The sequence below is a fragment of the Desmodus rotundus genome, chromosome 9 (assembly GCF_022682495.2).
Source record: "Desmodus rotundus isolate HL8 chromosome 9, HLdesRot8A.1, whole genome shotgun sequence".
NCBI classification, from domain to species: domain Eukaryota; kingdom Metazoa; phylum Chordata; class Mammalia; order Chiroptera; family Phyllostomidae; genus Desmodus; species Desmodus rotundus.
The window spans coordinates 45,795,346-45,821,301 of NC_071395.1; the positions used below are offsets into that span (position 1 = coordinate 45,795,346).

Sequence of the window (25,956 nt, forward strand, 5' to 3'; positions counted from 1 at the left end):
TCCACGGGGCCATTGGAGCCTCAGAACCCACGAGGCCACAGAGGGAGAGGAGGCCTGAGGCCCTTGGGTGGGCACCAGCCAGCCATGGCCACAGCTGACACCACCTTGCCGTCCATCAGTACGCTGACTGCCCTAGGTCCCTTTCCAGACACACCAGAAGACTTCCTCAAGGTGAGGCCAGGCAGGGTCTAGGTGGCTGGCTGGGGTGCGTGGCTGCAATCGCAGAGCTTAGGGATCAGGTCTGCATCTAGCCCAAGAATCCAAAGACCTGGCTAGGCCTGGGGGTCCTCAGCCTGGTCCAGGGGTCTGAACGCGGTCTAAAGGTCCATTTCTGTCACGGAAAACTGAGGCTCAAAGCTGAACACCATGGGGGCCTAGGTTCAGTGAGACAACCCCAGGCAGGTATCAGGAGGAAGAACAAAGGTTTCTAGGGGACTCAAGTTAATCTTGTTGGAGGACTGGGAAGGAGTTGGAGATTCTGGGGGGAAATTGAGGCAAGGCTGCCCACCCCCACCCCCTGCCTTCCATTCTTGGCTTTGCCACCCCTTCCCCCATGCCTGAGTTCAGCTCCAGATAATGTAAGTCTTATCTTCTGTTGCCAGCCAGACCCTATCGACCTCTGTCCCTGAAGCTGTGGAGGGGAGGTGGGGGGAACAGAGGGCAGTGTAAGGAACTGGGACAGACATCACAAACAAGCAAAAAGACCCCTTTCGGGAGCCTCTGTGCAGGGTACCCTGGTTACCACTGAAGCCTCACGCTACCGGCTCTCTCCCGCAGTGGTGGCGCTTTGAGGAGGTGCAGGGCTTGGGCCCAGGTCCCCCGGACCCCACCCGGCCGCTCCTCCATGTGAGGCCAAAGTTGGAGGACGCGCCTGGGGAGAAAGAAGTTGACGATAGGGACGCGGCCACTGCCTGGGACCTGGATCTCTTCTTCACCAACCTGCCGGGCCCAGAGCCGGGAGGTGTGCTTCAGACCTGCGCTCTGGCACCGGGAGAAGGTCCCGGGACGCAATTCCCACCGCCACCCGAGACCCTGAGCGCGCATGGGGTCGGCCCGGGGCTGGTGGCTGGGCTCTTAAGTCCCGAGGAGCACCCGGGCTGGGCTCGCTCGGCCCCAAGAGCCCCAGCCCCTGACTCCTTCGTGAGCCCAGCTCTGGTCCAGGCCCCTGAGCCCAAGGCGCTGCCGCTGCAGCCGGTGTACCCGGGGCCGGGTGTGAGCTCCTCCAGCAGCTACTTTCCGCGGACCGGGCTTTCAGTGCCTGCGGCGCCTGGTTCCCCCTATGGGCTGCTGTCCGGGTACCCAGCGCTGTACCCGGCCCAGCAGTACCAAGGTCACTTCCAGCTCTTCCGCGGGCTCTCAGCTCCTGCATCCAGCTCTGCCGCGCCCCCCTCCTTCCTGAATTGTCTGGGACCCGGAACAGCGGGTGCAGGACTCGGGGTAACCGCAGGAGATTCAAGAGAGACCACGGAGACCGCGCCATCCAAGCGCAGTCGGCGCTCGTTGGCCCGAAGGAGGCAGGCAGCGCACACGTGCACGCACCCGGGCTGCGGCAAGAGCTACACCAAGAGCTCACACCTGAAGGCTCATCTACGGACGCACACGGGTGAGGCAGAGGGGCTCCGGCTCCGGCACCGGCTTCGGCGCCGGCTCGGAGGCGGACCTCGGGTGGAGAGGGTGGCCGTGGAGCGAGAGACAAGGGGTGGAGCTAGTGGCGAAGGACCGGCCCCCGGGGCGGACCTGTAATGACAGAGGGGTGGGGATAAAGCAGAATATCAGAGCAAGGGGCGGGACAGAGGGAGCTGGGAGCGGACCTGGACCCAGAAGCAGGGGCTAGGGAACCGGTAGCGGTGTGGGAGGCGAGTGGGGACACAGAGAGGAACTGGGAAATCTGACCAGTAAGACCTGGGCCTGGGCTGAGTAGCAGAAAGCCTGGCAAGTGGCGTAGGGGGTGGGGCTAGAAGAGGGACTGCAGGGAGGGGCCAAGCTAGGCAAGCCAGACACCCGGCCAAAGACACAGGGTTCGGGTTTGCTGCAAGCAGGAGGCAGAGTTAGGGGCTCAGGGACCGGAGCCGGGAACAATGGAGTAGGTTGTTTGCATAGAGGCGGGGCCAAACTGTAGGGTCCACGTCTGGAGCTCAGGAGGGAAGATATGGAGATAGAACCAGTTTCATGTGCCCAGATGCAGAGTCGGTTCCAGGAGGGTAATGAGAAATAGCCTGAAGAGAGAGAAGAGTGGGCACAAGAAAAGCCGGGTCTCAAGGAGAGGAAAACCGAGGCGGGGCTGTGGAATGGAGCTGGGGAGGAGGAAGACTGAGACCTATGATTTATGGCAGCGATTTTCAAGCTTTTTCATCTCATGGCACACAAATTACTAAAATTCTGCAGCACACCGAAAAATATATATATTTGCGGATCTGACAAAAATATGTATAATTCAGATTGATTTACACAATAATAGTAACCTACCCTTTTTGCTTCAAAACGACTTTAAAAAAAAAAATCAGGTGCCCATACTTTTAAGGATTTCTGGTACCAAGAATTAACCAGTCAGACACAAGCTTACTATGCCACCAATAAGATGCAACTCCATTATATGACCTACGTATTTATGGTTCAAGACAGGGCATTCACCCCAAACAGCTATTGCTGTCTTGGCCATTGTCTTTTTTTTTTTTTGACAATCTAAGGGAAAAGAAGTCAGTGCCCCTAACTAAAATAGTCAGGTATTGCATGTTTTAAAAATTCTCATGGCACACCTGTTGAAAATCGCTGCTTTAGGGGTCCGCATGAGGGTGGGGCCAGGCGTTGCAGGAGGAGAGGGTAACCACAGCTGGCAGGGCCTGGGACACCAGGTGGATTGGGGGGCTCTAAGGATCAAGGCGGGGGGGCAGGGTTGGGCAGCAGCTGGAGGGTGCCCTGGAGCAAGGGCGGGGCTGAACCATAGAGGACAGGGCCGAGGGACGAGGGTCGGATGCCTTTAGGATGCAGGGGCCTGGTTCCAGGGCACAGAGCGTAGGCCAGTGGTGTAGGGGATGTGACTTGGGCCCAGGAAATGAAAACAAGCATGGCGCCAAATGCCAAGTACAGACCAGAAGGGTCGGGGCCGCATAGGGCGGGACGTGGGGGCACGCGCCTGGGAGCGAGTGCCTCCTTAAATTTCGCACTTGAGGCGCCTCACTCGCCTCACCCTAGTACCGGTCAAGGCTGAGCAAGGGAGTGCGACCCCAAGCAGAGGGGGCCCGGGAGCGGGGTGGGGCGGACGAGGGCACTCACAGTCTCCTCGCCTCCCAGGAGAGAAGCCTTACGCCTGCACGTGGGACGGCTGCGGCTGGCGGTTCGCGCGCTCCGACGAGCTGACCCGCCACTACCGGAAACACACCGGCCAGCGCCCCTTCCGCTGCCAGCTCTGTCCGCGCGCTTTTTCGCGCTCCGATCATCTGGCCTTGCACATGAAGCGTCACCTCTGAGCGACCCCCCATGCCCCCTGCCCCTGGCATTTGGACCTTCTCAGGGACTGGGGACGGAACAACACAGGGTCCACACAGGGTGGCTTTCCCTCGGATGGACCCTCGCCCGGACACGCGGCCCCACAGACCTCCCGAAAGATCAAGGGCTGGCCCCCAGACAGACCTGGGGGAGCTCCGACGGAAGCGCCCACCTGTCCCCAGCCACAGGGAGCCACACAGAGACTTCCTTAGGGTCATACAGACCCAGCGAGACAGACCTCCAAATAAATGGACTCAGCTGGACACTCAGATACTTCGGACAGAGACACACCCTTAGAAAGCTGGACCCTCAGACCAGCTCACGGGCGGCCCTGGACGCGGGAAGGGGTTATGCGGTGAGGCTTCTCAGAGACCCTGGGTCTGGAAGCGGAACTTCACACGGAACTTCTGAAGCTCCGCATAGTGGCTGTGAATGGTTATGGGTCCTGTAACAATAACGATGCCCCTCCTAGATAAAGCTTCAGCTGTGGCATGACTTGTGTGAGTTTTGGGTGCTGAAAGATGGGAGGAAGCTGCAACTCCAGAGGTGATGGGGGGGGGCGTATACCCTCACACTCATCTCCTAAACTTCATCGAGCCCCCCTCGGGTACTCAGGCTTTGCTGCCCCTCCTCCCTTACTCCCAAATCAGGCTACATCCTCCTTGCCTCGTACCTTGAACCTCAGGGACAATCACAGGTATCGTCGCCCTCTATTTAAGAGCCCTCAGCCCGGCCCCGGACACAGCGCCCTCAGCTGTGCCATGATCCAAAGTGACCCCTTGGCTAGCTCAGGGGGCGGCCGGAAAAACACGCAGAATGTAAGGTAGAGGACAAGGAGCACAAACACCCCTTAAGAGACCCCAAAAGTCCCGAGCTGGACCTCGGGGAAAGCTGGAGAGAAAAAAATCCAAATTTGCGTCTCACCCAGAAGCGGGTGGAGGAGCAGGGTCCGCGGGAGAGTGGAGTAGGATTAGCCGGAATCAGAAGAGACAGGCGGAGCCTAGCGGAGGGACAGAGCGGTGATTGGAGAGGAGTCGGAGGCGGGACAAGGGAAACTACTTGGCCATAAAAGGGAGTGGTCTGGGCCAAGTCAGAGGGTGGAGCTCGGCAAGGGTCGAATCCACTGGAAGTAGGAAGCGACCTCAAGCTGGCTGGGTGGGGGCGGTACCTATGGAGAGCGACTGCCCAAAGGAAGCCCCACCTCCGGAGGACCCGGGATTGTCTTTTCAAATCTTCTTTTCAAATGTCATATCTCGGGGGTGGAGTTTCCTTCCGATGGGGTCCCGCCCTAGGATCCCAGACGGGTTTGGGGAAATGAAAGTCACCACGGATCGGGCCTGACCCAACTCGTGATCCAGTGCTCTGCGGTCCCAACACCGATTCCTCTCCTCCAGCCCCATGGCCTCATTGAGCCCGCTGCTCCTGGCCGCACTTCTATGGGTTCCTGCAGGGACCCTGAGCTGCTACGGTGACTCGGGGCAGCCTGTGGACTGGTGAGTGCGCAGGCGCCGCATCCTCCAGAGCCGGACTGGGTAGCGCTTTGCTCCTGGGGAAAGCTTTCACTTCTCCTTGCTCCATTTCTGTCCATTCCCCAACTGCCAGGTTCGTCGTCTACAAGCTGCCGGCCCACAGCGGTCCCGTGGATGGAGATCAAACGGGGTTGCAGTACAAATACTTGGATGAGGGCTCAGGAGGCTGGCGCGACGGCGCGAGATCCATCGACAGCTTGGAGGGAGCGGTAGGCCGCAGCTTGCTGCCGCTGTACAGGAACAGCAGCCAGGTGAAGGGGTCGAGGTGCCGGCAGAACCTGGGGTGGGACTCTAGGGAGGGCCCGGCCTGGGGGAAACACTGCACATCGCCCTGCCCATCCTCCCCAGTTAGCCTATCTACTTTACAATGACCAACCGCCTGCTGACTACAGGACTGAGAACTCTTCTAGCCGTGGGCACACGAAGGGTGAGTCTGGAATTGGAGACCGAGGAAGAGCCCCTTTTGCATTTTCCCCAGCTAACTAACTCCTGACCTGCAGGGGCGGGAAGGGAGCTCCTCACCTTTTATAAATATTATCCTTTCTCTGGACTGTGATGATGGTGGGCTGTGGAAAGAATTCAGCAGTTGTCCAGACACTGCCTACACCCTCCCCAAGTTCCCTGCAAACTGAGGATGTCCGTGGTCGCACGTGTGTTTGTTGGGGATGCCTTGAGCAGCTCCCTGATCCAGGCTTTTGGTTCAGGTGTGCTACTTCTGGACGAAGAAGGGGGCTTCTGGCTGGTCCACAGCATTCCCGGGTTTCCCACAAGTGCTGCATACAGTTGGCCTTTTCAGGCCCAAAAATATGGGCAGACCCTGCTCTGCGTGTCTTTTCCCTTCAACCAGTTCTCAAAGATTGGTAAGTGGGGACAAGGAGGCAGAGTGATTCTGGTTCCCAGGCCAGACTGTGGAACTGCCCCTCATTTTCTTCTCCCCTTGCCCTCCAGGCAGGCAGCTGAACTACACCTACCCCCAGGTGTATGACTACAATCTGGAAGGGACCTTCATTAAGAAATTACCTGAACTGGAGGAAGTGGTCAAGGGCCACCATGTTCACCAGGAACCCTGGAACAACAGTGTAACACTCACATCAAAGGCAGGGGCCACCTTCCAGAGCTTTGCCAAATTTGGGAAGTTTGGAGATGGTGAGCCCTGAGGTTGTGGGTTAAAGAAGTCTTTCTCTGCAGAGGTAGTGCCAGGTGTGTCCATGGCTGAGGGCAGGTCAGAGATAGGAACCTGAACACTTTCAGAGCCATGACACACAAGAGGTAGACAGACAACCAAAAGACCTGGGTTGAACTACTGGTTTCTGGTTGCATGGTGTGTGATTTAACTGGCCGTTCAGTTTACCCACCTGAAAAAGTGGAGGAACTCATATCTACCCTACAGGGTTGTTGTGAATGAAGTGACGCATATAAAGTGTTTCGTGAAGGCTGTTAGTACTGAAGCTGGCATTCCTCAGGAAGTTGAGCTCAGAGCAGGGCGGCAGCCTAGGGATTCCCTAGTGGTGACCCTGACCCTGTCCATGCCCTCTTTCTAACCTCTGCAGACCTGTACTCTGGCTGGCTGGCAGAAGCCCTTGGCAGCAACCTGCAGGTCCAGTTCTGGCAACACTCTGGTGGCATCCTGCCCTCCAACTGCTCAGGGGCCCAACAAGTGCTCGATGTGACCCAGATAGGTTTCCCTCAGCCCACCTTCAGTACCACACAAGACCACTCCAAGTGGTGTGTAGCCCCAGAAGGGCCCTGGGCCTGTGTGGGTGACATGAATCGAAACTCTGGAGAGATGCATCGAGGTGGGGGCACAGTGTGTACACAGCTGCCTGCCTTCTGGAAGGCCTTCCAGCCTCTGGTGAAGGCCTGGAAGCCCTGTGGGGAAGAGAGCAGTACCTTGTCTCCAGGAAGCCCAGCAGAGCATAGAGGAATTAAGGCTTAGGAGCCAACTCGGACTTCCATTTAAATACCAGTTTAGTCTCTTCCTAATTGTGTGACCTTAATTATGTGCCTTAACCTGTGACTCAGTCTACTTATTTGCAAAATAGGAACCACAACACCTGACTCAGGATTTGTGAGGAATAAAAGGAAACTGGTAGATGGAACTGTTAACCTTCACTTCAGGCGGGCACTGGGGCTCAGAGCAGCATTGCAGCTTGGGGGTCTGGGGGCAGCTGGCTCATGGGGGGACCACAAGGAAAGGTCCACGTAAGACTCACCTCCCCTCTCTATGGTAAGTAGGACTGGAGATCCGCGCCCAACAAGCAGACAGGCAAGGGGGCTGAAACCTTGCCTTGCCAGGGGAGGAGGGGCAAGCCCCAGAAAGCTCATGAAGCACAGATGCACTTTATTTATATGTGTACATATGTATAGTCGGCTGTACAGTGCAGGGCCAGCGGCCCCCTCGGCTATGGGCCAGGGGGTGTGGGGCAGGATGTCTTTTTGGTCAGGTCTGCTGGGGGCACAGCTTCAGCAGGGTACCGGGAAGTCAGCCCCACTTCAGGTTTGGTGGCCGGGACAAGAAGGGGAGCAGGTGAGGCTGGGGGCCCTGTGCTGCTTGATGCACTTTTCATGGGGGCTAGAGAAGAGGTATGGGGGTCAGGGGAGAGCTTGGGGGAGGTGGGCTTGGAGCGAGGCCCGCTCAGCGTGGTCCGATCCTGGACCACCTCCAGCACCCAGCGTTCCGGGTCTCGGGGGGCCTCTGGTGGGGGAGGCGCTAGGGATGTGGGTCCGTGAAACCCTTTAGAGTCCGAGACTGAAGGCTGAGACACCTGCGCCTTGGCCCCAGGCCGCTCAGGCTCTACGACAATGGACACTGGGGGCGTGCCCACCTCACCGGAGCTGCTGCGCCGGCCGGTCTCATGTTCTTGAACTGGGCTCAGTGTGGCCTTGGCGACGGTCCTGGCCGCCCCGCCCACACCATCCTCGGTCTGCACGCTCTGGTGCCGTGTACCGCTGGCGTCCCGCTCCAGGGTCCGGCCCCCTGGAGTCGTTGTACGGGCCTGGGTGCAGCCTTCCGCACCGCTAGGGGATTCCTCTTTACTGGGAAGGGTGCCCTCAGGAAGCAGCGGGTCCACGCCCAGGCTGAGGGGCGACTCCTGGCGGCCCAGGCGGCGGACAGCGACCTGCCGGGTCACACCAGGCCCCTCGACAGGGGGCGTCTCGCCATCAGACTCTGCCAGGCTATGCAACGCCAGTTCACCATGGAAGTCCTTACGGAAATCAGGGTGGCCCACCTCGAGGCTGTGTTTGCGCAGCGCCCCCTTCTTGTCCGCGCCAAGCGAGGCTCCCAGCTTCTCTGCGGACTGCACGCGTTTGAGGAGTGGCGAGCGCGGGGGCTCCGCACTCTTGGGGCGCGGGCGCACCACCGGTGGCGACGAATGCAGCTTGGCCGGGAAGCTCTGTGTTGTGTGCGAGCTGCCCACTGTGTGGCCAGGCAGCGGTGGCGGCGATGCCTGCGTGGGGGATGGTGTGTGAGCCAGCGGCGACAGAGGGATGTTGCCCGCCGACTTGCATCGCGCAGAGCGGTACTGGCGGTGCAGCTTCGGTGACAGGCCATGCAGCGTGCTGGGCCGGATGTGGTGCGAGGCAGACGATGCCGGCGAGTTAGGTGTGCTGGAGGCTGGCGAGCTGCTTTGGGATGAGGCACCTGTGGGTGGGGTAGAGGGAGTGTTGCACACGGCAGGAACCGCCAGGGGACCCGTCCCCTGCCACCCAGTGCTTGGCCTAGCATAGGCAGAGAGCTTACCTAGGTAGGCGGAGTCGGGTGTGGAGCGGTAGCTGTGGGTGGGTGAGCGTGCTGGCAGCCCGTGTGTGGGCGAGCCTGGGAGGCTGTCGCTGGACGACAGCGAGCGGTTCAGTGAGGACAAGGAGCGGCTAGTATGCAGCAAATTCGACTGCTTCGTGATCTTGCGGAAGAGGGAGCTGCGCTTCTTGCTGGGGAACAAGGAGAGGGCCACCTACCTGAGACCAGACTCCAGAACTCTCAGGCTTCTCCCACTTCAGCCCCTGGGACTCCCCACTCCTCTGGCCTCTCCCTCTCCAGCTATAACTACATCCCACCAATCAAAACCAAAAGAACTTGCCCTGGCTGTTGTGGCTCAGTGGATTGAGTACTGGCCTGCAAACTAAAGGGTTGCCAGTTCAATTCCCAGTCAGGGCCCTGACCACCTGCCCAAGACACTCCCACAATACTTTTCTTCCAGCCCAGGAACCTGGCACAGCTTCCTTTCCTATTTCCTTCCATTTTCCCAGCTCCTCCTTCTTTGTCCTCTTGTTTTCGCTCTTTACTCGGTGGCCCCCACACTTCCTTCTATTCTCACCTGTGGCCCTCCTGTCTGAACCCTTCCACTGTTCAAAAACTGGAGTATGGTCAGTTGCCTTCTGTGTATAGTCCCACCCACCGCACTTGCCCCACCCACCTCTCCTGGCCCTCCTTAGCTGCGGGTCTCCTGTTCCTTCGAGCCATTTTGGCCTTGTAGCTGCTGCGCCTTGCAGGGCCGATGCGAATGGAGGTATTTTCGAAGGGCGTTGTGGTCACCGCCACCTTGTTGCCACTCTGGGGGAAGAAGGGAGGTAAATGCTCTGTTGGAGGCTGTTCAGGAAGCTCCAGCTCCCAGGACCTCCCCTCCCCTTCCCCCTCTCCCCAGTGTGCTCCCTCCCTTGCACTCACCTTAAGGATCAGTTCTACGACCTCAGGATGTACCATACCATGCACAGGCTCCCCGTTCACGTGGGTGATGAGGTCTCCGGCACAGAGCCCTGCCTCCTGGGCTGGGCCCCCCTCCTCCACGTGCTAGGGGCAGGGCACCACACAGGCAGGGTTAACAGGATCAGTAATGAGGAAGCTCCCTAAGCTATGTGCCAGGCACCTAGCACTAGTAATTATTATTCCCAGTTTACAACTAAAGAAACTGAAGCTCAGAGGAGGAAGGGACAATGCAGGTCACAGGAGTCCCATCTAGGCTGCCTGGATCCAGAGACTGAGCTTTCTCTCACCCCTGGGGGTTAAGGGGGAAGGGACTTCTCTTCCTCCACCCCCCCAGCTTGGAACACAGACCCACTCATGAGTGCTCACCCAGACAATGTGGTGGACACTGTAGACATCCGAGTCACCCATGTAGACGCGAATGGCTCGCAGTGTGAAGCCATACTTCTTGCCAGAGCGTTGGATGGTAATAGGGGAGCGGAGCCCACTGACAGCCGGTGAGTAGTCCCGGCTGGGTGAGGAGTCCCTCGAGGATGGGTTGGAGGAGAGAGATCGTGGGGACATGGGGCTGGCCAGGGGTGAGCTTCCATGGGGGTCCACTGCAGACACAGAACCATAGTAAGAGGTCAGTCACAGCTCTCCCTGTACTGCTCCTCCCTCCTTCCTAGTCAAAGTCCTAGGTCTCTCATTGGTCCACCTCAGTGCCAATCACTATGGACAGTAAAAATGTAGTGTTTTCATTGGCCTGTCTTGGCATAGATGAGGACAGCCCCTCCCCTGCCAGGTGGGGCAGGCATCACCTGCAGGAATCATGACAGACAAGGCAGTGGCGGAGGCTGACTTGATGACTTTGCCCCCTGTTCGAGAAGGCCGCTTCTCTACCGCGGGGTCCCCTGACAGCTGCTGATGCCGAGCCCGGCGCAGAACCAGGTCATTGGTGGCCCTTGGGCCTGATGGGTCCCCATCCTTCGAAGGTGGGCAGAGATCTCCTGGGCGTGGTCGGTCAGCTGCAACAGAGCAGGTGGGTTAGGAGTCAGTCCAAGGTCGCAGACTTTTTGCATATGTTCACTCTGCCTGGAATGCTTTCCCCACTTCTCGCTTTTGTTCGAATGTGAGTTTCCTGCGAGCAAGTAACATATATCTGGCACAGCTCCTGGTACAGAGAGGTGTTCACACACATTTGTTGACTGACCAATCACGGACTGCAGGGTGTTCCTCATGCTTACGAGAACCCAGACTGGAGCGTGTAAAATATATGTAACCTTGCATAAACAGTACCAGTCTCATTGAATGCTCAATATATGGCCACTGGGGAACTAGGGAAGACGGCAGGAGGGGGCACTCACTGGCTTCAGGTTCGCCGGCACTGGCGGTGCCATCTTCTTGAGCTGCCTCTTTGGGGACCCGCGCATCCAGCGAACCTGGGGGATCAGAGCTGGGCCGCGGAGGCCTGCGAAGCCGGGCCTCATCCTCATCCTCTTGGGGGGCGCTGAAGCGGCTGGGCTCCAGAAGAGCCGAGAAACGGCGACGTGCACCCAACGGCGGACTGGCCTCCCCCTCCAGGAAGCTGGCCTCTGAGGCTGAGAAGCGCTTGCTGCTGAAAGGGGGCGTGGTCAGAGGCGACACGCTCCTTCATCCCCGCTCCCCAAATATAGCCCTGCCCCTGCTCACATCTCTGGGGAGCCCCCTCTCCAGCTCTTCTCGCGCAGGGTCAGGCTACCCAGGCCCTCCCGCTTGCCGGCCACCTTCTCCTCTAGACCCTTGGTGCTTGGCTCTCGCTTGCTGCCCCCCGCTGCCGCCACGGGGGTCTTGGGCTCGTGCTGCGACAGCTGCTCCATACTGCTATAAACCTGAAAGGGAGGGTGAGTGGTGACGGGAGGCAAGGCCGGCCCCCAGGTTCCGCCTTCGCTCCAGAACAAATCGGCTTCCCGCTACTGGACACGCTCCGCCCACCCAAGACTGGGCCCCGCCCAACTCTGAATTACCCCGCTACCACCTACAGTTCTTCAGCTCAGAACCCACCCCACACAATTAGGCCTTGCCCTATTCTAGACCTTATCCATATCTTGAATTTGCCCTTTCCTGCCCACCTTCCCAGGCTCCACCCAATCACGTGTACCCCAAGCTGGGCTTTGAACCCCACTACATTCTGCTCCTCAAAGCCAGGCCTGGTGCACACTTGCCCCGCGCCCACTGTTCATCCTCTCCACAAGAAGGTCCTGACCCCGCCTCATCTAGACCTAGCTCCGCCCCACTGTGAGTCCTCATTACCACAACTGTCCAGATTCTTAGATTCCACCCAATGCCAAAGGCCCTCCTATATACCCTCAGGCCCTATCACTCCCAGATTCCTGCTCCCCAGTAACTTCCCCAGCCTGAGACCTTGGGTCTGGGACCCTGATTCCCCCAGCCTCTTCAGCCTCGCCCCACCTCCATTCCCCTCTTGTAGACAAAGATCCTCCCCCGCCCAGGCCCCGCCTCCCGACCTCCCGGGCCCCAAGCCTAGCCCAGCCTTGGCTCACTTTGCTGAAGCGCGGGGAGCAGGAAGAAAACTGGCGGATCTCCACAGGCTCCTCCTCCGTCGTGTCATCCTCATCATAAGAGTTCACGTGGTGATACCTATCTGAGCGGGCTGGGGATGGGGGGGTGGGCCGTGACCAAGGACAACGGTCCAATCCTCAGATCACACCCTTACAGGAATCGGGTCCTGGTTCATGCCAGGGCTGCAGGGCCTGCCATGCCCCTGTCCCAATCTAGGATCTGAGTCAGGGCCCTGCGGCCAGGTTGGGTTCCAGCCCAACTCCCAGAGGCCCCATTTAGACCCGCCTCCAGAGGCCACACCTCCAGACCCCACCTGTGGCACTCTCCCCCCTTAGCTCCACCTTGGGCCAGCCCATGCCTCTGCCTTAGCTCTGGGTCCTAGCACCCTAGTACCCTAACCCAAGCCCAACTCCAGAACTCACCACTGTCCTGGCCCCACCTCTACCCCAACCTTCTTTCCTACCAACTTCTCAGACTGAGTCCTACCCCTATGCCAGGCCACTCTCCCTCCATCCCTCTCCTCTGTCTGGGAGGCTGGTCTCCTAGCCGGTTGGGCTCCAGTGCAGGTTGGGCTCCAGTGAAGGACTTGCCCAAGTGGCCCTCTCACCAGAATCCACCCCCTCTCCCAGCTCACTGTCGAAGTAGCTGGTGTCATCCTCAGACTCCAGGTGGGGGATGAACTCTGCCTTCTGCCTCAGCAGCCCTGTCCAGTCCAGGTCTCGGAAGAAACTGTGTTGCTTTACCTCAAAGGCACCCCCTGTGGAGGAAAGGGTGGGTGGGGGCTGGGAGGGAATTCCAGTGGCAGCTGATGGCCAGCTCAGGAACCCAGCCACCCATCCCTCTCTTCCACCCCCGGGACCACAGAACCTGGAGTCCAGCCCTCAGCTTCTCCCATCCAAGTACTAACCAGGCTCAACCCTGCTTAGCTTCTGAGATCAGGTGAGATTGGGTGCATTCAGGGTGGTATGGCCATGGACTGCCCTCAGCTTCTCTATAAGCAGACCCCTTACCTGCCCCAAGCCGGACCAGGGGGTTGGTCTGCAGGAGGCTAGATATGAGGAGCTGGGCATCTGTGGGCAGGGCCTCATCTCCTTCGGGCCACAGGATGTCATCTGCAGAGCAAGGTGGGACTGGGGGTCACTTTTGGAGTCCAGAGGCCCTGAGTCGGCCCATGTCCCCCACCGGCCCACCAAGGAGGCACGCACCACTGATGACCTGTCCGAATAGCTCTTCGGGTGTGTCTCCAAAGAAGGGCACGCAGCCCACCAGGAACTCGTAGAGAATGATGCCCATGGCCCACCAGTCCACCGGCTTGCCGTAGCCCTGGCGCAGGATGACCTCGGGTGCGATGTACTCTGGGGTCCCACACACCTGGGGGCAGGCTGTCAGCCTGCACCCTGGCCACAGGAAGGGCCTCAAGGGGGAGCTGCACCCTCCACCACACCCTGGGCCCCACGGTCCTGCTGGATAACTTCCCCCACCGTGACCCCTACACATGTACACACACCTGTTTGTCCAAGAATTCCCGGGCATCCTTCTCGATGTGGCCTTCATACAGGTTAGTGGTGAGGCTCATGAGCCCCATTTTGGAGAGGCCAAAATCTGTGAGCTTGATGTGGCCCATGGAAGTGATGAGGAGGCTGCAAACACAAGCACGGGTCTCAGAGGCAAGGCCTGCCCACTTCCCTCCTGGCCCTTCCACATCAGTGCCTCCAGAGGGGCATGGAGGTGGTGATCGGAAAGGTCAAGACTCACTTGTCAGGCTTAAGGTCACGGTGCACAATGCCATAGTTGTGCAAGTACTCAAGCGCCAGCACCGTCTCGGCAAAGTACATGCGGGCCATCTCCACAGGCAGCGCCCCGATGTTCTTCAGCAAGGTGGCACAGTCCCCCCCTGTGTGTGAAGGAGTAGGCCCATGTAAAGGGGGAGGTACCCCTGCCCCAGAGTTGAGCCCTCAACATGCACAATAGCACCAAGTCCTCGCCTCACATCACCCGTATGTTATAGCTAAGAAAAACTGAGGCACAGACAGGGTCCTCCCTCTCCTCAGGTTGCACAGGGAATGCCCTCTACCAGGCTCCTCTCATCCTCTTAACCATCCTCCAAAGTCAGTTTGATATGACACTCAGAGGTTGGATCATGCAGGGAATTGATGGTGGAGATGAGGTTTGGTGGATACCAAAGACTGCCTGCTTATCAAATGAGTCTGGTAGGCCCTGGATGGTGTAGCTCAGTGGATTGAGCATGGGCCTGAGAACCAAAGGGTTGCCAGTTCGATTTCCAGTCAGGGAACATGCCTTGGTTGCAGGCAACCACACATTGATGTTTCTCTCCCTCTCTTTCGCCCTCCCTTCCCCTTTGTCTATAAAAATAAATAAAATCTTTTTAATAATTTAATTTAAAAAATTGGTCTGGAAGTACTGCCCTTGATCTTCTGGAGTCTGAATCTTGAGAGTCTGGGCCTTAAAATGTAGATTTCTGGCCCCCACCAGGTTTACTGTGATCGTTAGGCTCCCCCAATATGCATCTGTCCTTTTTCTTACAAGGGCCAGGTATGCTTCCAAGGACAGCAGCTAACCCCTGTTGCTCAGCCCTCTGACTTATCACTTATTTTTTCACATAGATTGCTGAGCTAGCAGGATGCAAGTTGGGATCTGCTGGATGGCAACGTTGCTATATCAAGGCCTGTCTAGGTATAATTTTGATTCATTCACACTGGATGACTACTGTTGTGTTGGCTGTCATTTTTTAATTTGACAATCTAAGAAAAAGGGCAGTGCCCCTGACTAAATAGTCAAGTGTTATTGCATGTTTTAAAAATTCTTGTGGCACACCAGTGGAAAATCACTCAAAATCCAGATGCCTTCTCACTTAAGAGACTTAGTGCTTGGGTTCCCTCTTCCAGGTGCAGTGCAGGCCTCAGAGAGGCCCCCTGACCCTCTACGTCCCCATGGTCTCCTTGAGCCTTAAGGTCCTCATTACTGTCCTCACTAATACGAAACCACCTGATCACCTTTGGTTTATTTTGCTTGTTTATTGTCTATCTACCCAGCATATAACCTCAATGGGGGAGAGGTGTGCCTGCCTAGTCCCCACTGTGCAACCAGTGCCTAGCATAGCCTGTGGCGCAAGGGAGGCAATGGGGAGGGAGATATCTGTTGAATGAATGGATGGGTGACTAAGGCTTAGGGGTGGCATAGCTGTAGCCCCACGAGATCACGTGTGTGTCCGCATAACCATAGTATGCTTGTGTTTGGGCAATAATGTGTTAACATTCGGATCAATATAAGTATGTATGGATGGATGGATAAACAGATGGAAAATTTATGCATTGGTGGTTGGATGGATGGGTAGACAGATGGTAAATAGATAAACTGATAGATGAATTGTGGATGAATGGATAGAGATAGCTAGATGAGATGGCTGCTAGAACGGAGGTTTAGATGAATGAATAAAAATACAGATAGTAAATGGATGGAAGGATGGGTGGATAATGGATTAATAAATAGATATCAGTATTGGTAGATGGAAAGATATGAGTAGGTGGGTGAATAAATTGATGGGTGAATGAATGGCTAGATGGATGAGTGAAAAATAGATGTGCAACTCAGAGTGAATTCTAATATAAACTATGGACTTCAGTTAACAATGTATCAATATTGGTTCAAAAATTATAACAAATGTACTACACTAACGAAAGATGTAAATGATAGAGGAGACCGAGGGGGATGGGGGAGGTATGTGAGAACTCAATGTACTTCCCAATCAATCTTTCTGTAAACTTAGAACTACTCTAAAAATGAAGTCTATTATTTTTTTTATAATAGATGCATACTGGATAAACAGATGGAAGGATAGAAAAACATGGATTAACAAATGAATAGGTGGAAGAATGGAAGGGTGGATGGATAATTGGGTGGATGTATCTATATTGGATGAAATGAAAACAGATAGATAAATTAACAGATGGTTGGATAGAAATAAGCAGATGAAATGGATGACCAATGACTGGGTGGGTAAATAGGTGGACAGTCAATACAATGACTGGAGTCAGGAAGGCCGCCCTGACCAGCATGCATCCCCCCATCTTCTCTGCAGCACTGCAGGCAGCCACACCTTCCACGTACTCCATGACCATGCAGAGGTGGCGCCGGGTCTCAAAGGAGCAGAACATGCTGACCACAAAGGGGTTCTCGGCGAAGGTGAGGATATCACGCTCTACAAAGGCCTGCTGGATCTGGTTGCGCAGGATCAGGTTCTGCTTGTTGATCTTTTTCATTGCGAAGCGTTGCCTCGTGTCCCGGTGCCGCACTAGGTAGACGGCGCTGCAGGGGGAGAGAGCGAGGACCGGCCATCACCTCCGAGACACCCGGCCTCCGCTACCCTCCCCCCGCCAGAGCCCCGGGTGGCTCACCCGTAAGCACCATTGCTTATGAGCTTGATGGTATCAAAGTCATTCTCTCCAGGTGGTTTCTTAGCCTTTGTGGTGCTGCTGCGGCCCTGCAGGGGAAAGATGGAGACCACCACCATCATCATGATAACATTGGGACTCTTCTTATTCCATTTTACCCATGGGGAAACTGGGGCACAGAGCAGGTGTGTCCTTCATCCAAATGCCTCACTGAGGAAGTAACAAAATCAGGACTTGAACCCAAGACTGTCTAACTCTGAAGCCATATTCCTAACTTCTTTACATTAGGAATGACACCTATGAAATAACCACCCTCATATATAAAGAACTCTCAGAAACCAATAATAAAAAGCCTAACAACAAAAGTAGGCAAGATATGTGAACTAGGATTAGAGCTCTTAAACACGTGAAAAGATGCTCAACATATAGTGATAGAAGGGCAAATTAAAACAACCCAAGATACCATTTTTAACTTAGCAGATTGGGGGGGGGGGGTAGAAACCCACAGAGTAAAGCTGTGGGAAAACAGGCACTTTTATACCTTGCTGTTGGGAGTATAAGTTGGTACAAGTTCCATGGAAGATACTTTGATGTACATCACAATTACAAATGCACATTCCCTTTGACCAAGCAATTTCACTTTTGAACTAACTCTACAGATAGGATTGCACATGTGAAAATGATGTATGTACTATATGCCCTGACTGGTGTGGCTCAGTGGATTGAGAGTCATCTCGAAAACCGAAAGGCCACAGGTTTGATTCCTGGTCAGGGCATATGCCTGGGTTGCAGGCCAGGTTCCCAGTTGGGGGTTGGGTGTGTGCTAGAGGCAACTGATCCATGTTTCTCACACATGGATGTTTCTCTCCTTCTCTTTCTCCCTCCCTTCCCCTCTCTCTAAAAATAAATTTTAAAAAAATCTTTAAAAAGAAAAAAATGACATATGTACTATCTTGCTCATTGCAAATCTTAGAAACAATCAACACATGCATCTACAGGAAACTGGTTAAATAAACATGTGAGGAATACTGTAGGAAGGAATATTGTGCCCTGTTAAAAAGAATGAGGAATCTATCAGTACATTGGTTCAGAAAGTTCTCCCAAGTATTTCATTAAGTGGGGGACAAAAGCAACAAAATGTACTATAGGCTTCTATGTAAAAAAAAAAAAAGTGACAAAAGAGAACTAGGTAATCATACTTGGGGGTGCTCAGCAGCACATATACTAGTAATATTTGGGGGGACATAGAGCAGTAAAGGACACGGGCTGATGTAAGATTCTTCACTGTGTAACTTCTTTGAAAATTATTTTTATCTTTTTTAGGGACAAAAACATCATTTACAAAAATATTACACAAAAAGATCTATGAGATTTTTAAAATACTGAACGGTTGTTTCTTAGAATGTGGCCTATACCTTCCTCGGGGTGGTTGCACAGGCAGTGGCTATGAATAGCTGGACACAGGGCATCACATCCTGCAAGTTTAGTGGCTTCACACAGAAACCGGTGGAGTACGAGCCTCCTCCCACCGCTTATAGCCCACAGGGTCAAAGCTTGTGGTTTCCACAGCAGCACCACCTATTGTATTTGCCACACCAATGAAACTGACTTCTGGTTCTACTGCATATGATTACCCTGGGAAGAACAAAGTTCCAGAACGGCAGAAAATTTCCCAGAAATCAGATGTTGTACCATCCACCTGAAGTGGGGCTTGCTTGACCAAATGCTTTATCGGACCACCATGGCATGACAGTGGAAGGGGGGACCTTCTACTGCCTGATCACCCCCTTCATAGCCCAGAAACCAATGAGTCAGGCAGCAAAGGACTGGTTTGTTTTTTTGCATAAACCCTTTGAATTTTTATCATTTCTATAAAAAAGAGAATTAAACTTGAATGGCCTATTTAACATTCTGTGAGAAGAAAACAATAAGATAACATTTTGGTTTGTTTATGAAATGCACATGGCCTGTCAGAGCTGATTTGACAGTGAAAACTATTGTTCAAAGAAACGCTGCTGCTCTTCGAGTTTGGGATTTTTTTTTTTATTAAGCTTGATTGACTGTTATAATCAGTTGTGAATGTTTACATTTATTAATTCCGCACATATTTTTATGTCTTAAGAACTACTTTATTTTTTAAGGTTTTGTTTATTTATGTTTTAGAGAAATGGGGAGGGAGGGAAAGAGAGGGAGAGAAACATCAATGTGCGAGATACACCAATCAGTTGCCTCTCACACACCCCAACTGGGGGCCTGGCCTGCAACCCAGGCATGTGCCCTGACTGGGAATCTAACCTGCAACCTTATGGTTCACAGGCTGGCACTCAATCCACTGAGCCACACCAGCCAGGGCCAAGGTTGGGATGTTGATTTCCCTGAAGGTTCTGGATGAAGGTTGCACACCGGCTCATCAATGGCAGTCTGCACTGAAGTCCTGGGGACTTACAGTGGTGTTTCTGAGCATGGGGTACCAAAGCCTTTCTGATCTGGATGTGTCTGAAGAAGGAAGGCAAAAGCCAAGGCCAGCTGCATGAAACAAGGGGCTTGAATTTGTAGTTACCTTGGAGATTTTTCCATCTTGCAGTAAAATGTTAATAGACATTATTTGCAGCACACCTCCATTCATTGGGTAGTATGATTCAAAGCATTATTTGCTTCATCTCAGGTCTTTAATGAAATTTTCTGTGTAATTATTATGTATTTATTCCACCATGGGAACAGAACACCTATTTAGTGTTGCATTTTAGACTGATGCCTATTTTATTAAAGTGATTGTGACACAGAATCTCCTTTACCTTTTAAAAATGTTATAATGTTTAGATTATGATTTATTTTGATTGTGGAATAAATATATGAATGAAAAATTTATAAAAAGAATGTGGCCTAAAAGTATCTGACACAAAAATTGACAGAATTACAGGGAAAAATAGCTCAAAACAATGATTTAACACATGTCTTTCAGAAACTATGAGATCAATCAGGCAAGATAAATAAAGGAATAGGGAGATGGAAGATTTGAATCACTCAATTAACAAGTTTGATTGAATGGAGTTACGTAGAATCCTACAAATAACAATTAAAGATAAATACCTTTTTAGAGTTTTACACTTTTGAGTGATGTCATTCCATTACCTATTCAAAAAATTAAACAAACGGCATGTATAGTGAGATTCTTTTACATATATATGTTTACATATATATATATATATATATATAGGAAAGATGTGTGTGTGTGATTTTTTTCAAAAGAAGGCCCAACCCCAGATTTGAGGCAAAATCTTCTGATTTCTTTATTTTGCTTCAAATTTTGAATAACACTGGACACTTCAGAGGAAACACACGCATGTTATGGCAGGTAGTTTCTACCAGACACGTGGAACATCTTCCAAAGCATGGTTGGCCTGGCGGGGGCACTGAGACAATTCTTACTACACTGAGCTCTCAACACAAAGGACACTCAACTCACTCAAAACACCATGCATCGCTCCTCAATAAATTAAACAGAATGACCATATCACCCAGCAATTCCACTGCTAGGTATATACCCAAAAGAATTGAAATAGTTGTTCAAACAAATACCTGTACACAAATGTTCATAGCAGCACTATTCATACAACAGTCAAAAGACGGAAACAACCCAAGCGTCCACCAGTGGACAATGGATAAACCAATATGATATATCCATGCAATGAATTATTATTTGGTCACAAAAAGGAACGAAGCACTGATTCATGTTATACCATGAATGAACCTTGAAAACACTTTGCCAGACACAACACCCCACAGAGTCAATGATTCCATGTATATGAAATGTTCAGAAAAAGCAAATCCATAGAGACAGAAAGCAGGTCAGTGATTTCCAGGGGCCAGCAGGAGGGGGAATTGGAGAGTGACTGCCTATGTGGGACGAGGTGGCCGAGTGGAGAGTGACTGCCTAATGGGTACAGTTTCCTTTTGGGTAATGAAAATGTTCCAGAACTAGAAGAGGTGATGGCTGCACCACATTGTAAACGTACTAAAGACACTGAATTGTTCATTTGAAAACAGTTAAAATGGTACATTTTGTGGTATGTGTATTTTACTATGAAAAGAAAAAGGCCCATGGAAAAAGAACCCATTATTAACCCATCTGACAGATGAGGAAACTGAGGCTCAGAGCAGAGACCAAGAGATCTACCCAGCCTGACGGCAGAGAGCCAGGAGGTGAACCCCTGCCTATCCGGCCAGAACCCGAGAACTGACCGCTGGGCCACCTGGCCTTACCTCAGACAGGTCATCCTGCTCCGGCGTGTTGGAGCCACCACTGTCCTGTTCCTCCAGGTGTACCACATCTAGGAAGCAACTGAGAGTGAGTGTAGGCTAGGATCCCAGTGGGCTCGCCTCCAGCCCCCTGTGCCCACCAGCTGTCACCTGGAAAAGGGTCCCGGGTGAGGCCCAGCTGGCGGATGATGTAACGAGGGATGTCCGTCTTGACAAGATGACCCTCCTTGGCATGGCCCTCGGCTGCCTCTAGCAAGTGGTAGAACTCCTCGGGGTTGAATTCCTGAGGCAGGGCAGGGGTGGGCTTGCAGTGGGCTCTCAGGGGCCCCCGCCAGCCCCCCCCCCTCCTCCCAGCCCCCTCACCAGGCACTCCAGCAGCCTTGCAGGGCGAGAGATGATAATGAGCAGTTTCTTCACCAGCTGGGTGACGAAGGCCACCTCTAAGCTCTCAGAACGTTCATAGGCCTGGCAAGGAGAGCACATGGGGTGAGGGGGTTTACAGGTGCTCTGCCTCAGCCGGGCCCTTCTCCCAACCCCACCATTTACACACTGCTGCTATTGTGGCATTTTATTTTATTTTATTTTATTTTACTTTATTTTATTTTATTTCATTTCATTTCATTTCATTTCATTTCATTTCATTTCATTTCATTTTTTAACCTCACTCAAGGGCATGCTTATTGATTTTTTAGAGAGAGGGGAAGGAAGGGAGAGGAACATTGATGTGAAAGAGAAACATCAATCTGTTGCCTCTTGTATGCACCCTGACTGGGACCAAACCCGCAACCTAGATATGTGCCCTGACCGGGAATCAAAACCACAACCTTTTGGTTTAGGGAATGATGCTCCAACCAACTGAGCCACCCCAGCCAGGGCTGCTGTCTCATTTTTTAGGTGAGAAAACTGAGGCCCGGGCCACATGGTAAAAATAATGATCACTATTATTATAGCAGACACAGTCCTAAAACCTTCACTCTTGCAATTCATGTTCCCTCTGACTGACAGGCTCTCCCCTCAGATCCCTGAGTGACTCCCTACTTTTCCGTCAGGTTACCACTCAATTATCACCTCTTCACAGAGGCCTGACTTATTCTCCCCACCCCAGTCTGAAACTGCAGCTCACCTCCTGGTAGCAAACTCAGTCACAATGACCCTAACCTACTTCTTTTTTCTATCACATGAATATCCTTCAAACATGTCATATATTAATTTACCTATCATGCCCATCGGGGTGAGGCAAAGAGGCCCACCTTGAGACCAAAAACCTCACTCTTCAAGATCACTGATATTTTAAAACACTGCAAAATATGCAATGTTTGAAAAATCGAAATGAATGCCAAAAATCCATGACAAGCAAGAGAGCAGACTTTAAACAAAGACAGGATCCAGTGAGTGCTGTGTGCAGGCATGTTGGAGCTTAAAGCAAAAGGAAACGTGAGTGACGATCTATACGTGCTTTTTAAACATTAATGGTTTTAATAAAAATGTTATTGCCCTGGCTGTGTAGCTCAGGTGACTGGAGCATTGTCCCATACACCAAAAGTTGCAGTCAGAACACATACCTCAGTTTTGGGTTCGATTCCTGGTGGGGAAGCTTACAGGAGGCAACCAATTGATGTTTCTCTCTCCAATTGTTTCTCTCTCTCCCCCCTCCCCCTTCCTCTCTCCCTAAAATCAATCACTGAACATATCTCTGGGTTAGGGTTAAAAAACAAACAAATATAGTAGGTTGGAGTGTCCTCCCATGGACCAAAGTGCCTAGGTTCAAGCCCCAGGTGGGGAACATACAAAAAAGAAAAGGGCAACTAATAGATGTTTCTCTCTCACATCAATGTTCTCTCTCTCTAAGAGCAATGAAAAAATGTCTTAGGGTGAGGATAAAAAAATAAACATAAATACATAAATAAATAGTATATATTATTGTTGATGAGTTTGCTTTTATTAAAACCAGAAAAGTAAAACATTCTGGTCTAATTATAAATAAAAATATTTAGTCTAAAATAATGTTGTTTTAATATACTTACTTTTCAACTTTTTCAGTAATTAGTTTAATGTTCCCGGGGGGAAAAAGTGGATCACTCGCCTCATCCTAGTCCCAACTCTGGTGCCCAATGTTTACTTTCTGTTTCTTCTGGCTAGAATGTCAGCTCCCCTAGGATAGGGACTTTTATTTCCAGCTGATTTTCCAACTTCTAGGCCAGTGCTGGCCCTAGAATAGGTTCTTAATAAATATCTCTGGCATTAAAGAATGAGTGAATCCCATTTATATAGCAGAAGGCACAGAGAGATTAAGTGATTTGGCGAAGGCTGCACAGTAAATAAGTCAGGAGCTGGATGTGAATCTAGGCTGTTTGGAAACTGTACTCTTGACTCCTGTGGACTTAGTGGCAGAACCCAAACTCAAACCAGATCTGATGGCAAAGTATGTAATCATACCAACATGCTGTCATTTGGGGCAGAGGGCTGGGAACCCAGAGCTCCATATTCTGGTCCTTCTGCCCTTATCAAACCTCATCACCCCAAGACAGTGCAGCAACATGGCTTCTGTGCTCCTGGAATTTTCCAACCTGCTTCCTCACCTCAGGGCCTTTGCATGTGCTGTTCACCCTGCTCAACACACATTCCCTCCAGCTTTTCTCATAGCTGCCACCTCCTAATTCTTTTCCCAATTTCAATGTCACCTCCTCCAGGGAGGCCTCCTGGACTTTACAAGGGAGGCCCTAACACTCCAACCAGTTGCCCTTTCTATTTTTCTTTGTAGCCTTAAGCATCAGCTGAAATAATTGACTTCCTTGATTTGCTCGTTTTCATGCTCCTGTCCATCTCCTATAGTAGGATATCAGCCCCAGGAGGGCAAGAATATTTTCCTGGTTTGTTCACTGCTGTGTTCCCAGTGCCCCAGTAAACAATGCCCAGCACATGCTGAGCGTTCAATAAATGCTATCCATTATCATTGAATGAGGGCATCATCTCGTTTACTTTCATTTATTCATCCATTCACCCATCTATTTAATCAACACTTATTGACCACCTACTGTGTGCTGGACACTGTGCTGGGCACTTATAGTACAACAGTGTACAAATAGGCAACGTTACGACTACCTGTGGGACTGACAAGAAATAAGATAAGAAAAAAACATACATTATGACAGATGGTGCTAAGTGCTAAGGTAAAACCTGAAGAGGCAGTGGGTGATAAGTGTAAGCAGAGTTTGACATTTTAAATAGTGGGGTCTAAGAGGCCGAACTGAGAAGGTGGCATTTGAGTAAAGACCTGAAAGAGGTTAAATACCTGCCTCCCCCATCAGATCTAGAGCAGGCACTGCGTCCTTTTCTTCCACCCCTGAATTCTCAGCTCCACACCAGCGCCTAGAATGTGGTAGGAGCCCCCTGAGTGGATGTGGGGCGAAGGAAGGCATTGGCCCGATTTTGGGGTGCATTGTCTGGAATGGGGCCAGCCTGCCCATGCACTCACATCCTGCAGCAGCTTCTCTAGGTTCTCCTGCAATTCGTAGAAGTAGACCGTGGTTATGAGGCCGTCGCGGGACTTGGTCAGGCAGTCCCGGGCCAGCTCGATGATCTGGTGGTGAATGAAGCTGAGCACCCCGTCAGCCAGCGGCAGCACGCTGTCAGGTTCGTAGGCGCGGGTGAAGTCGCGCAGCTTCTCCTCCATCTGCGCGGTGGCCTGCGGGTAGGATAGAGGCAGGGCGGGGTTGAAGGCGCTGGGCTTAGCCCAGGGGCTGTGGCCATCAGGAGCCTACGCTACGCGCAGGCCACCAGGGGGCGCAGGGAGCTAAGGCGAGCAGGGAGGGCTGTGGCCTTGCAGCTTCCCCGCGGCCGTCCCCGCCCTGCCCCTCACCTTTGGGAACCTCTCCTTGTAGACGTGGTTCATCATCACGATTTCGTTGTCATAGGAGGAGGGGGAGCGCCCGGGGCTGTGGGGAGAGAAGCCCATCCTGTCCAGTCTCCTGCGTATTCGTGGGGACTAGAATCTTGCAGTGCACAAGACCCTAAACTACCGCCTTGGAGTTGGGGGATGCCGGCCCACCTGAGGCTCCGCGAGCGGGGCCGAACGGCCGGGGAGCGGCGGCCGCCATCCTCGTCAGTGATGCTTTCAGTGCTGCCAAAGTGTTTGGAGAGGAAGTGGAGTTCGTCCACGGTGGGCTGGTAGGGCAGCTGGTGCAGGCGCTCCTGGGAGGAGCAGGAAGACTGGGGGCAGGAGGTGGGGAGGGCAGTACCAGGTCAGGGCTACTGCGGACCCCCACAGCTCGGGACCCAGGGCTCAGATTCCCTCAGCTGATGGACGGCTGGTAAGGCTGGTATTAGGACCAGATTGTGATCCTGGGGTCTGAAGGCCCAGGTTATACTCTTGGCAACAGAGGGACAGGGACGGTCATATAAGAACAGACAGGTATGACTAGAGGGAATCTGTTAAAATGTAAGTCAAACCCTGGCTGGTGTGGCTCAGTGGATCAGGACTCGTTCTGCAAACCAACATGTGGCCGGTTTGATTCTCAGTCGGGGACACATGCCTGGGTTGTGGGCCAGGTCCCGGGTTGGGGGTTGGGGCAGGACAGAGGCAACAATTGAAATTGATCGATGTTTCTCTCCCTCTCTTTCTCCCTCCCTTCCCCTTTCTCTAAAAATAAATTTTAAAAATATTTTTAAAAATTAAAAACAAACAAACCTGAGTCAAGTCGCATCCCTCCTCTGTTCAGAACATTTCATGGCTCTCACCTTACTCAGGGTGAACACCAAAGTCCTCCCCACAGCCCTCAAGGTTCTGCATGAACGAACATCTGGCCCTGTCTCTCTATCCTCACCTCTGTCCACTCTCCCTCTCACTTGCTCTACTCCACCCACAGAGCTGTAGCCTCCTGGATAGACCTTAAACAAGGCAGGCACACTCCTGCCTCAGGGTCTTTGCACTGGCTGTTCCCTCTGCTTGGAGCACATCTACTATGGATTACTCCTCCTCTCTCAAATTTTTTCTCACATGTCATCTTTCAGGGAGGTCTCCTCTGAA

At 52.7% G+C, this 25,956-nt stretch overlaps 3 protein-coding genes across 10 annotated transcripts in view; 2 read left to right on the top strand and 1 right to left on the bottom strand.

The window, feature by feature from the left end:
* KLF1 (KLF transcription factor 1) lies at nucleotides 1-4,478 on the top strand. Its single transcript, XM_024556959.3, has 3 exons — nucleotides 1-171; nucleotides 778-1,603; nucleotides 3,292-4,478. The coding sequence occupies exons 1-3, from the start codon at nucleotides 85-87 to the stop codon at nucleotides 3,465-3,467; spliced, it is 1,089 nt and encodes a 362-aa protein (XP_024412727.2). The 5' UTR covers nucleotides 1-84; the 3' UTR covers nucleotides 3,468-4,478.
* Nucleotides 4,479-4,741: 263 nt separating this feature from the next.
* DNASE2 (deoxyribonuclease 2, lysosomal) lies at nucleotides 4,742-7,114 on the top strand. The gene is made up of 6 exons (XM_024557008.4): nucleotides 4,742-4,979; nucleotides 5,089-5,266; nucleotides 5,364-5,442; nucleotides 5,720-5,875; nucleotides 5,964-6,161; nucleotides 6,566-7,114. The coding sequence occupies exons 1-6, from the start codon at nucleotides 4,885-4,887 to the stop codon at nucleotides 6,949-6,951; spliced, it is 1,092 nt and encodes a 363-aa protein (XP_024412776.2). The 5' UTR covers nucleotides 4,742-4,884; the 3' UTR covers nucleotides 6,952-7,114.
* A 222-nt stretch (nucleotides 7,115-7,336) lies between these two features.
* Nucleotides 7,337-25,956, bottom strand: part of MAST1 (microtubule associated serine/threonine kinase 1) — a 28,478-nt gene continuing 9,858 nt past the window's right edge. For 6 of the 8 annotated variants that reach the window (XM_053910533.2, XM_053910537.2, XM_053910532.2 and 3 more), the window contains 22 exons: nucleotides 24,979-25,139; nucleotides 24,790-24,865; nucleotides 24,406-24,615; nucleotides 21,294-21,395; nucleotides 21,081-21,213; nucleotides 20,934-21,001; nucleotides 16,674-16,759; nucleotides 16,376-16,584; nucleotides 14,014-14,152; nucleotides 13,766-13,898; nucleotides 13,464-13,629; nucleotides 13,269-13,370; nucleotides 12,893-13,015; nucleotides 12,240-12,349; nucleotides 11,389-11,567; nucleotides 11,064-11,314; nucleotides 10,518-10,724; nucleotides 10,087-10,316; nucleotides 9,682-9,804; nucleotides 9,431-9,567; nucleotides 8,758-8,945; nucleotides 7,337-8,658 (listed from right to left, as the gene is read on the bottom strand). In XM_053910533.2, coding sequence (XP_053766508.1) covers nucleotides 7,418-8,658; nucleotides 8,758-8,945; nucleotides 9,431-9,567; nucleotides 9,682-9,804; nucleotides 10,087-10,316; nucleotides 10,518-10,724; nucleotides 11,064-11,314; nucleotides 11,389-11,567; nucleotides 12,240-12,349; nucleotides 12,893-13,015; nucleotides 13,269-13,370; nucleotides 13,464-13,629; nucleotides 13,766-13,898; nucleotides 14,014-14,152; nucleotides 16,376-16,584; nucleotides 16,674-16,759; nucleotides 20,934-21,001; nucleotides 21,081-21,213; nucleotides 21,294-21,395; nucleotides 24,406-24,615; nucleotides 24,790-24,865; nucleotides 24,979-25,139 — 4,374 coding nt within the window. In that variant the 3' untranslated portion in view covers nucleotides 7,337-7,417. The remainder of the gene's footprint in view (nucleotides 8,659-8,757; nucleotides 8,946-9,430; nucleotides 9,568-9,681; nucleotides 9,805-10,086; nucleotides 10,317-10,517; nucleotides 10,725-11,063; nucleotides 11,315-11,388; nucleotides 11,568-12,239; nucleotides 12,350-12,892; nucleotides 13,016-13,268; nucleotides 13,371-13,463; nucleotides 13,630-13,765; nucleotides 13,899-14,013; nucleotides 14,153-16,375; nucleotides 16,585-16,673; nucleotides 16,760-20,933; nucleotides 21,002-21,080; nucleotides 21,214-21,293; nucleotides 21,396-24,405; nucleotides 24,616-24,789; nucleotides 24,866-24,978; nucleotides 25,140-25,956) is intronic. The other 2 variants (XM_053910535.1, XM_053910531.1) reach the window with 1 other exon arrangement.

What these genes read in the sequence shown, in the direction of transcription:
- KLF1 (XM_024556959.3), top strand. Translation starts at nt 85, where the DNA reads ATGGCCACAGCTGACACCACCTTGCCGTCCATCAGTACGCTGACTGCC. An exon ending in CACCAGAAGACTTCCTCAAG is followed by an intron (nt 172 to 777) that starts GTGAGGCCAGGC and finishes TCTCTCCCGCAG; the next exon opens with TGGTGGCGCTTTGAGGAGGT. An exon ending in TCATCTACGGACGCACACGG is followed by an intron (nt 1,604 to 3,291) that starts GTGAGGCAGAGG and finishes CTCGCCTCCCAG; the next exon opens with GAGAGAAGCCTTACGCCTGC.
- DNASE2 (XM_024557008.4), top strand. Translation starts at nt 4,885, where the DNA reads ATGGCCTCATTGAGCCCGCTGCTCCTGGCCGCACTTCTATGGGTTCCT. An exon ending in TAGCCGTGGGCACACGAAGG is followed by an intron (nt 5,443 to 5,719) that starts GTGAGTCTGGAA and finishes CTTTTGGTTCAG; the next exon opens with GTGTGCTACTTCTGGACGAA. An exon ending in ATTTGGGAAGTTTGGAGATG is followed by an intron (nt 6,162 to 6,565) that starts GTGAGCCCTGAG and finishes TAACCTCTGCAG; the next exon opens with ACCTGTACTCTGGCTGGCTG.